Source organism: Eucyclogobius newberryi, unplaced genomic scaffold (assembly GCF_026437365.1).
Source record: "Eucyclogobius newberryi isolate DKJ021-1_F unplaced genomic scaffold, fEucNew1.0.hap1 SCAF_6, whole genome shotgun sequence".
NCBI lineage: Eukaryota > Metazoa > Chordata > Actinopteri > Gobiiformes > Gobiidae > Eucyclogobius > Eucyclogobius newberryi.
This window is the reverse complement of record NW_027316278.1, coordinates 4,021,057-4,031,752: the sequence shown is the minus strand read 5'-3', so window position 1 is coordinate 4,031,752 and position 10,696 is coordinate 4,021,057. Positions and strand designations below refer to the sequence as shown.

At 43.9% G+C, this 10,696-nt stretch overlaps 1 protein-coding gene across 1 annotated transcript; it reads left to right on the top strand.

Moving 5' to 3' along the window:
• Positions 1-1,141: 1,141 nt before the first annotated feature.
• On the top strand, positions 1,142-7,769 carry prdm8b (PR domain containing 8b). The gene is made up of 3 exons (XM_072433552.1): positions 1,142-1,366; positions 1,836-2,067; positions 6,518-7,769. Exons 1-3 carry the CDS (start codon positions 1,148-1,150, stop codon positions 7,747-7,749), a joined length of 1,683 nt encoding a protein of 560 aa, XP_072289653.1. The 5' UTR covers positions 1,142-1,147; the 3' UTR covers positions 7,750-7,769.
• The last annotated feature ends 2,927 nt before the right edge of the window (positions 7,770-10,696 follow it).

The window sequence follows — 10,696 nt, the reverse complement described above, 5'->3', positions numbered from 1 at the left end:
TATATATTACATATATATATATATATATATATATATACATATATTTATATATTACATATATATATATATATATTACATATATATATATATATATATATATATATATATATGTAATATATATATATATATATATATATATATTACATATATATATATATATATATATATATATATGTAATATATATATATATGTAATATATAAATATATATATATATATATATATATGTAATATATATATATATATATGTAATATATATATATATATATATATATGTAATATATATATATATAGATATGTAATATATATATATATATGTAATATATATATATATATATGTAATATATATATATATGTAATATATATATATATGTAATATATATATATATGTAATATATATATATATGTAATATATATATATATATGTAATATATATATAATATATCATCACAATCATTGATGAAGCGAAAAATAAACAAGAGGGAATGTAAATGACTCAACCTGGAGACCCTGCAGGTATTCAGTGTGAGCCTGACCCTGCTGGTGTTCAGTGTGAGCCTGACCCTGCTGGTGTTCAGTGTGAGCCTGACCCTGCAGGTGCTCAGTGTGAGCCCGACCCTGCTGGTGTTCAGTGTGAGCGGTCAGTGTGAGCCTGACCCTGCTGGTGTTCAGTGTGACCCTGACCCTGCTGGTGTTCAGTGTGAGCCTGACCCTACTGGTGTTCAGTGTGAGCCTGACCCTGCAGGTGTTCAGTGAAAGCGGTCAGTGTGAGCCTGACCCTGCTGGTGTTCAGTGTGATCCAGACCCTGCAGGTGTTCAGTGTTGGATAGCATTACTTTTAAAAGTACCTCGTTACTGCTGCTGTGTTATAAAAGTAGAGTTAAAGTTTTCTCGCGTTAACAATAATCAACACTAATTATTAACCTGTCATCGCTTTCCCACAATCCCTCTGCGTCAGTGTAGACCCTGTCAGTGCTGACCCTGTCAGTGTTGACCCTGTGGTTGTTGACCCTGTCAGTGCAGACCTTGTCGGTGCTGACCCTGTCGGTACTGACCCTGTGACCCTGTCGGTACTGACCCTGTGACCCTGTCGGTGCTGACCCTGTGACCCTGTCGGTGCTGACCCTGGGTGTGTCCTGCAGGGGGCGATGGAGGAGTGCAGCTCTCAGAAGCTGGCCTGGGACGGCGAGGCCAAAGCGGTGCAGCAGTGTCTGACCGACATCTTCACCAGCGTCTTCACCACCTGCGACGTGCCCGAGAGCGCCATCTTCGGGCCGTGCGTCCTGTCGCACACGTCGCTCTACGACAGCATCGCCTTCATCGCGCTCAAGGCCACGGACAAAAGGACGGCGCCGTACATCTTCAGGGTGAGGCCCCCACGCACTGACCACGGCCCCTTGTGTCACCTTTAGAATCGTACTTCCTGGTTGGACGTGAGCACAGATGTGACACAGAGGTGGTTCCACAGCTGTTACCATAGCAACCAGACTGTAAACAAGAGCCAGACTCCACATAAACAACAACAGTTCTGATCTGACACACAATAAGACCATAAAACACCTTTATTTATTCCAACCATGGTTTAAACTGTCTCTGTGTCGCACACTGATGACATCACACTGATGACATCACACTGATGACATCACAGAGGGATTAGGCTCCACTTCCTGTCATTATAGTAAATCTGTGATAAACATTGGCCGCAGGTTCTACTCCACCAAACTAAGTCACAATTAGAGAAACCGGACCTCAAAGGGGCGTGGCAACAGGCCCGTTCCCCCGGCGACCGACCCTGGTTTCCCCCGGCGACCCCGGCTCACGCTCCCATTCCCGCAGGTGGACACGTCGGCGGCCAGCAGCACCTCGGAGGGCCTCATGTGGCTGCGTCTGGTCCAGTCGTCCCGGGACCGTGAGGAGCAGAACCTGGAGGCGTACGTGAAGAACGGTCAGCTCTTCTACCGGAGCGTCCGGCGCATCGAGAAGGACGAGGAGCTGCTGGTGTGGTACGGCAAGGACCTGACGGAGCTGCTCCTGCTGAGCGCCAGCCGGGCCCCGCCCAAGGGCAAAGGTCAGCACCGGCCCGACAAACACACGGCCACACCCGACCCTCAGATACCACCATGTTAGAGAGGGAATCAATTTAGTCCTTTTTATCCCGATTTGAGTTTAAATTCACCTTTTTATTTCAGATTTTTCTCTCTAATTTCTTGTTAAAACTTTGTCTTTTTCTTATTTGACGTAAAACGAGACATGCTCATGGTGTGTTTAGAGCTCATGGTGTGTTTAGAGCTCATGGTGTGTTAGAGCTCATGGTTTGTTTAGAGCTCAGTGTGTTTAGAGCTCATAGTGTGTTTAGAGCTCATGGTGTGTTTAGAGCTCATGGTGTGTTTAGAGCTCATAGTGTGTTTAGAGCTCATGGTGTGTTTAGAGCTCATGGTGTGTTTAGAGCTCATAGTGTGTTTAGAGCTCATAGTGTGTTTAGAGCTCATGGTGTGTTTAGAGCTCATGGTGTGTTTAGAGCTCATGGTGTGTTTGGAGCTCATGGTGTAGCTCATGGTGTGTTTAGAGCTCATGGTGTGTTTAGAGCTCATGGTGTGTTTAGAGCTCATGGTGTGTTTAGAGCTCATAGTGTGTTTAGAGCTCATGGTGTGTTTAGAGCTCATGGTGTGTTTAGAGCTCATAGTGTGTTTAGAGCTCATAGTGTGTTTAGAGCTCATGGTGTGTTTAGAGCTCATGGTGTGTTTAGAGCTCATGGTGTAGCTCATGGTGTGTTTAGAGCTCATGGTGTGTTTAGAGCTCATGGTGTGTTTAGAGCTCATGGTGTGTTTCAAAGAGCTCATGGTGTGTTTAGAGCTCATGGTGTGTTTAGAGCTCATGGTGTGTTTAGAGCTCATGGTGTGTTTAGAGCTCATGGTGTGTTTAGAGCTCATGGTGTGTTTCAAAGAGCTCATGGTGTGTTTAGAGCTCATAGTGTGTTTAGAGCTCATAGTGTGTCTAGAGCTCATGGTGTGTTTAGAGCTCATAGTGTGTTTAGAGCTCATAGTGTGTTTAGAGCTCATAGTGTGTTTAGAGCTCATAGTGTGTTTAGAGCTCATGGTGTGTTTAGAGCTCATGGTGTGTTTAGAGCTCATGGTGTGTTAGAGCTCATAGTGTGTGTGTGTTTAGAGCTCATGGTGTGTTAGAGCTCATGGAGTGTTTAGAGCTCATGGTGTGTTTAGAGCTCATGGTGTAGCTCATGGTGTGTTTAGAGCTCATGGTGTGTTTAGAGCTCATGGTGTGTTTAGAGCTCATGGTGTGTTTAGAGCTCATGGTGTGTTAGAGCTCATAGTGTGTGTGTGTTTAGAGCTCATGGTGTGTTAGAGCTCATGGAGTGTTTAGAGCTCATGGTGTGTTTAGAGCTCATGGTGTAGCTCATGGTGTGTTTAGAGCTCATGGTGTGTTAGAGCTCATGGAGTGTTTAGAGCTCATAGTGTGTTTAGAGCTCATGGTGTAGCTCATGGTGTGTTTAGAGCTCATGGTGTGTTTAGAGCTCATGGTTTGTTTAGAGCTCATAGTGTGTTTAGAGCTCATAGTGTGTTTAGAGCTCATGGTGTGTTTAGAGCTCATGGTGTGTTTAGAGCTCATGGTGTGTTTAGAGCTCATGGTGTGTTTCAAAGAGCTCATGGTGTGTTTAGAGCTCATGGTGTGTTTAGAGCTCATAGTGTGTTTAGAGCTCATGGTGTGTTTAGAGCTCATGGTGTGTTTAGAGCTCATGGTGTGTTAGAGCTCATAGTGTGTGTGTGTTTAGAGCTCATGGTGTGTTTAGAGCTCATGGTGTAGCTCATGGTGTGTTTAGAGCTCATGGTGTGTTTAGAGCTCATGGTGTGTTTAAAGTTCATGGTGTGTTTAGAGCTCATGGTGTGTTTAGAGCTCATGGTGTGTTTAGAGTTCATGGTGTGTTTAGAGCTCATAGTGTGTTTAGAGCTCATAGTGTGTTTAGAGCTCATGGTGTGTTTAGAGCTCATGGTGTGTTTAGAGCTCATGGTGTGTTTAGAGCTCATGGTGTAGCTCATGGTGTGTTTAGAGCTCATGGTGTGTTTAGAGCTCATGGTGTGTTTAGAGCTCATGGTGTGTTTAGAGCTCATGGTGTGTTTAGAGCTCATGGTGTGTTTAGAGCTCATGGTGTGTTTAGAGCTCATAGTGTGTTTAGAGCTCATGGTGTGTTTAGAGCTCATGGTGTGTTTAGAGCTCATAGTGTGTTTAGAGCTCATGGTGTAGCTCATGGTGTGTTTAGAGCTCATGGTGTGTTTAGAGCTCATGGTGTGTTTAGAGCTCATGGTGTGTTTCAAAGAGCTCATGGTGTGTTTAGAGCTCATGGTGTGTTTAGAGCTCATGGTGTGTTTAGAGCTCATGGTGTGTTTAGAGCTCATGGTGTGTTTAGAGCTCATGGTGTGTTTCAAAGAGCTCATGGTGTGTTTAGAGCTCATAGTGTGTTTAGAGCTCATAGTGTGTCTAGAGCTCATGGTGTGTTTAGAGCTCATAGTGTGTTTAGAGCTCATAGTGTGTTTAGAGCTCATAGTGTGTTTAGAGCTCATAGTGTGTTTAGAGCTCATGGTGTGTTTAGAGCTCATGGTGTGTTTAGAGCTCATGGTGTGTTAGAGCTCATAGTGTGTGTGTGTTTAGAGCTCATGGTATGTTAGAGCTCATGGAGTGTTTAGAGCTCATGGTGTGTTTAGAGCTCATAGTGTGTTTAGAGCTCATAGTGTGTTTAGAGCTCATGGTGTGTTTAGAGCTCATGGTGTGTTTAGAGCTCATGGTGTTTTTAGAGCTCATGGTGTGTTTAGAGCTCATGGTGTGTTTAGAGCTCATGGTGTGTTTAGAGCTCATGGTGTGTTTAGAGCTCATGGTGTGTTTAGAGCTCATGGTGTGTTTCAAAGAGCTCATGGTGTGTTTAGAGCTCATGGTGTGTTTAGAGCTCATGGTGTGTTTAGAGCTCATGGTGTGTTTAGAGCTCATGGTGTGTTTAAAGTTCATGGTGTGTTTAGAGCTCATGGTGTGTTTAGAGCTCATGGTGTGTTTAGAGTTCATGGTGTGTTTAGAGCTCATGGTGTGTTTAGAGCTCATGGTGTGTTTCTAAGAGCTCATGGTGTGTTTAGAGCTCATAGTGTGTTTAGAGCTCATGGTGTGTTTAGAGCTCATGGTGTGCTTAGAGCTCATGGTGTAGCTCATGGTGTGTTTAGAGCTCATGGTGTGTTTAGAGCTCATGGTGTGTTTAGAGCTCATGGTGTGTTTAGAGCTCATGGTGTGTTTCAAAGAGCTCATGGTGTGTTTAGAGCTCATAGTGTGTTTAGAGCTCATAGTGTGTTTAGAGCTCATGGTGTTTTTAGAGCTCATAGTGTGTTTAGAGCTCATAGTGTGTTTAGAGCTCATAGTGTGTTTAGAGCTCATAGTGTGTTTAGAGCTCATGGTGTGTTTAGAGCTCATGGTGTGTTAGAGCTCATAGTGTGTGTGTGTGTGTTTAGAGCTCATGGTGTGTTAGAGCTCATGGAGTGTTTAGAGCTCATGGTGTGTTTAGAGCTCATGGTGTAGCTCATGGTGTGTTTAGAGCTCATGGTGTGTTTAGAGCTCATGGTGTGTTTAAAGTTCATGGTGTGTTTAGAGCTCATGGTGTGTTTAGAGCTCATGGTGTGTTTAGAGCTCATGGTGTGTTTAGAGCTCATGGTGTGTTTAGAGCTCATGGTGTGTTTAGAGCTCATAGTGTGTTTAGAGCTCATGGTGTGTTTAGAGCTCATGGTGTGTTTAGAGCTCATGGTGTGTTTCAAAGAGCTCATGGTGTGTTTAGAGCTCATAGTGTGTTTAGAGCTCATAGTGTGTCTAGAGCTCATGGTGTGTTTAGAGCTCATAGTGTGTTTAGAGCTCATAGTGTGTTTAGAGCTCATAGTGTGTTTAGAGCTCATAGTGTGTTTAGAGCTCATGGTGTGTTTAGAGCTCATGGTGTGTTTAGAGCTCATGGTGTGTTTAGAGCTCATGGTGTGTTTAGAGCTCATGGTGTGTTTAGAGCTCTTGGTGTGTTTAGAGCTCATGGTGTGTTTAAAGTTCATGGTGTGTTTAGAGCTCATGGTGTGTTTAGAGCTCATGGTGTGTTTAGAGCTCATGGTGTGTTTAGAGTTCATGGTGTGTTTAGAGCTCATGGTGTGTTTAGAGCTCATAGTGTGTTTAGAGCTCATGGTGTGTTTAGAGCTCATGGTGTGTTTAGAGCTCATGGTGTGTTTAGAGCTCATGGTGTGTTTAGAGCTCATAGTGTGTTTAGAGCTCATGGTGTGTTTAGAGCTCATGGTGTGTTTAGAGCTCATGGTGTGTTTAGAGCTCATAGTGTGTTTAGAGCTCATAGTGTGTTTAGAGCTCATAGTGTGTTTAGAGCTCATGGTGTGTTTAGAGCTCATGGTGTGTTTAGAGCTCATGGTGTGTTTAGAGCTCATGGTGTGTTTCTCAGAGCTCATGGTGTGTTTCTCAGAGCTCATGGTGTGTTTCCTCCGCAGGCTCGAGTCACTTCCTGTGCCCCGACTGCAGCCAGCGCTTCCAGTTCGAGTTCCCGTACTTGGCCCACCTCCGGTTCCGCTGCACCAAGAGGCTCCAGAACATGAGCACAGCCGAGGACGACGGGGCCAAAGAGGGCAGTCCAGAGCGCCCTGCCGGGAATTCAACCGGCAACCCCTCCGCCCAGGCCAGCCCCAACCCCAACCCCAAAATGGGCCGATCCGAGGGCTACGCCGCCAGCCAGGACAGCGCCAAGCCGTCCACAGACTTCCACAATTTGGCGCGGGACTTGGAGAACAACCGCACGAGTCCGCCCAGCGACAAGGAGGCGGAGATCTGCAGCGAGAGCTCGGGGAAGAGGAAGTTCTCCGCGCTCGACGAGAACAGAGAGCGGATCGGCGCCGGCCTGTCCAAGTCGAAAGAGGAGCTGGCCACGTCGGCGCAGAACTACCGAGGGGCCTACAGCCTGGAGGACCGGTCCTTTCCCCCGCCCAACGAGGCCAAACGGAGCGCGTTCACCGAGGTGAAGAAGACCCCGCAGAGCCTCAAGCACCACAGCAAGAACTCAGAGAACAAAGACGGCGGGCGGCCCAGCGGGGGCCCGCCGGAGAAGCACCTGAACATCCGCCAGGTGCTGTCGGAAACGCAGCCGCCTCAGACCCCGCCCATGGGCAGCGCCTTCACGTCCGTCGGCCAGCAGGGCGGCGGCGGCGAGCGTAAGAGCGCGTTCAGCCAACCGTCGCGCTCGTCCTTCTCGCTGGTGATGCCGCCCAAGCTGCTCGACTGCCACCCGGCGGTCGGCGACACCATCTCCTCCAACAGACTCTACCAGGCCGACCACTTAGCCGCCAAGCTACAGGGGGCCGAGCTGGGCACCAACTGCCCGGTGCCGGGGGGCGGCGGCATGGCCAAGCAGAGCCCGTTCGTCTACGCCACCACCTTCTGGCCCAAGAGCTCGGGGCCCATCCAGCTCCAGGTGCCGTCGGCGCTCACGCTCCTGCCGCCGTCCTTCACGTCGCTCTGCTTGCCGGCGCAGAACTGGTGCGCCAAGTGCAACGCCTCGTTCCGGATGACGTCGGACCTGGTCTACCACATGCGCTCGCACCACAAGAAGGAGTTTGCCATGGAGCCCCTGGTGAAGAGGCGGCGGGAGGAGAAGCTCAAGTGTCCCATCTGCAACGAGTCGTTCCGGGAGCGCCATCACCTGTCCCGCCACATGACCTCGCACAACTGAGGGGGGCGGCGACCTGAGGAGGAGGCGGCGACCTGAGGAGGCTGCGATCTGAGGAGGCTGCAATCTGAGGAGGCCTGTTCAGATGTGACTAAGGAGGCTTCTATCTAAGGAGGCTTCTATCTAAGGAGGCTTCTAACTGAGGAGGCTTCTAACTGAGGAGGCTTCTATCTAAGGAGGCTTCTAACTGAGGAGGCTTCTATCTAAGGAGGCTTCTAACTGAGGAGGCTTCTATCTAAGGAGGCTTCTAACTGAGGAGGCTTCTATCTAAGGAGGCTTCTATCTAAGGAGGCTTCTATCTAAGGAGGCTTCTATCTAAGGAGGCTTCTATCTAAGGAGGCTTTTAACTGAGGAGGCTTCTATCTGAGGAGGCCGGTTTCTAAGACTTGGGTGGTTGGGAGGACGCTCGTTGCCCGGAGACAAACACGACCCTTGAGGACACTGACGATGCCCTTTGCACTTCACTTTTTTGGGGGACGTGTCTCCGTGAAGCAGACGGACGAGACATTCAACATTCTGGACATGTTTGATCATTATCTCCACGTTCTGTCCTCGTTCCTAGTTTCACACCAATCGAGCGGGTATTTGAAAAATCTGTGGGAAAAGACAGGAAGTGACATCACACCAGGAACAGGAAGTGACATCACACCAGGGACAGGAAGTGACATCACACCAGACAAAGATTATGCAGAATTTAAACAAAGAAACAACATTTTTGACTCTCTATACATGAATTTAACAAAATAAAATGCTCTCATATGTGTCATGTGGTGGCTGCTGGGTAATTTCCTAGTGTGATGTCATCGATTACAAACAGGAAGTGAAATGTCAAATCTGTTCTGGGATAAGATTTTTATAAATTTGAGCGAAATTCAAAATACATTTATCTCAGCCGCATTTACGTCCGGTGAGTCGTCCGACCTGTGGGGGGCGCTCCAAACACTCCGCCTGCTTCACGGCCCTGCCCGCGTCCCGACTCCGCCCGAGTCCCGACTCCGCCCGCGTCCCGACTCCGCCCGCGTCCTCACGAGCCTCCGCCCTCTTTGTACAAATGTCCTGTTTTATGGGTCCGTTTGCAAATGCGTTTTGAGATATTTCAAATCTATTTATTGACGCCACGTTTGGGGAGTATCACGTGTGCTGTGAGTATTATGTGTACAGGCAGTACCACGTGTACAGGGAGTACCACGTGTACAGGGAGTACCACGTGTACAGTTTTGGGGCACACGCATGTTCTGGCGCACACACCTGTACATTCTCTGGTTTGCTCTGAGTTCGTGTCCGTTGGGAGTAGTTTCTGTGATTTCATAGTCTATCGAATCATGTTGAATGCATTGACAATAAAATAGCTTTATTTTCAACTTAAACGTCTCTCTCTCTTTTGTTGTTGCTTGTTTTACATTTTTGATGATGTCGTGTCATTTTTGGGAAGATTAAGTTACATAAGTGTGTCACAGCCAAGACCGTGTCTAGGCGTGTGTTTCCTGTAAAAAAATCCAGGTATTATCCAGGTATTATATATATATATATATATATATATATATATATATATATATATATATATTTGAAATGTTCAGCGGGCCGGATTAAAGCATCTGGCGGTCCGGATTTGGCCCGCGGGCCAGAGTTTGTCACCTATGGAATAGAGCTTCTGCAAACATAGATCATCTATGCGTCCGTAAGTCAAACTAAACCGATCTTAAGTGCAACAATTTTCATATTTTACGATCTTCACGGATTTTTTCTCACAATTTGACTCTTGAAACGTACGAACGGTAAATATGCCATAAATGTTTAAGGTCGGGTTTTTTTATTTTGAAATTGAGGTCGGTCGGGTCACGGGAAACACACCATTATTTATATATCACAGCTAAGACCGTGTTTAAGACTTAAAGGATCTAAAATGACCAGTAAACCACACAAAAGAAATGCTTATACTATTATTTATATTACTAGTTATTATTTTTACACATTTTCTCCCAAATCCCTCTAAATTGTAAATTAGATTAAATTAATTTGAAGTTTTTTTTTTTTTTGATGCAGAGTAATTCAAATATATTTAAAATGTAAAGTTCCACATATTCATTTAATAAAGGTGAATAAAACATGACTTGGTATTTATTTATGAATTGGTGATTAGTTAAAATACATTTTTAGAGTTCACAAATCTAAATCAACATTTCATTCACAAAATCGACAAAATGTTGACATTTGTTTATAAAACCGTAACATTAAAATGACATGTTTACGGATCGTTTTATGTCTGAACATTTTAAGACGACTTTTATTATGTATTTATTATGTATTTATTATGTCTTTATTATGTCTTTATTATGTATTTATTATGTATTTATTATGTCTTTATTATGTCTTTATTATGTCTTTATTATGTATTTATTATGTATTTATTATGTCTTTATTATGTATTTATTATGTATTTATTATGTCTTTATTATGTCTTTATTATGTATTTATTATGTCTTTATTATGTCTTTATTATGTATTTATTATGTATTTATTATGTCTTTATTATGTATTTATTATGTCTTTATTATGTATTTATTATGTCTTTATTATGTCTTTATTATGTATTTATTATGTATTTATTATGTCTTTATTATGTCTTTATTATGTCTTTATTATGTATTTATTATGTCTTTATTATGTCTTTATTATGTATTTATTATGTATTTATTATGTCTTTATTATGTATTTATTATGTCTTTATTATGTCTTTATTATGTCTTTATTATGTATTTATTATGTCTTTATTATGTCTTTATTATGTCTTTATTATGTCTTTATTATGTCTTTATTATGTATTTATTATGTATTTATTATGTCTTTATTATGTCTTTATTATGTATTTATTATGTCTTTATTATGTCTTTATTATGTCTTTATTATGTCTTTATTATGTATTTATTATGTCTTTATTATGTCTTTATTA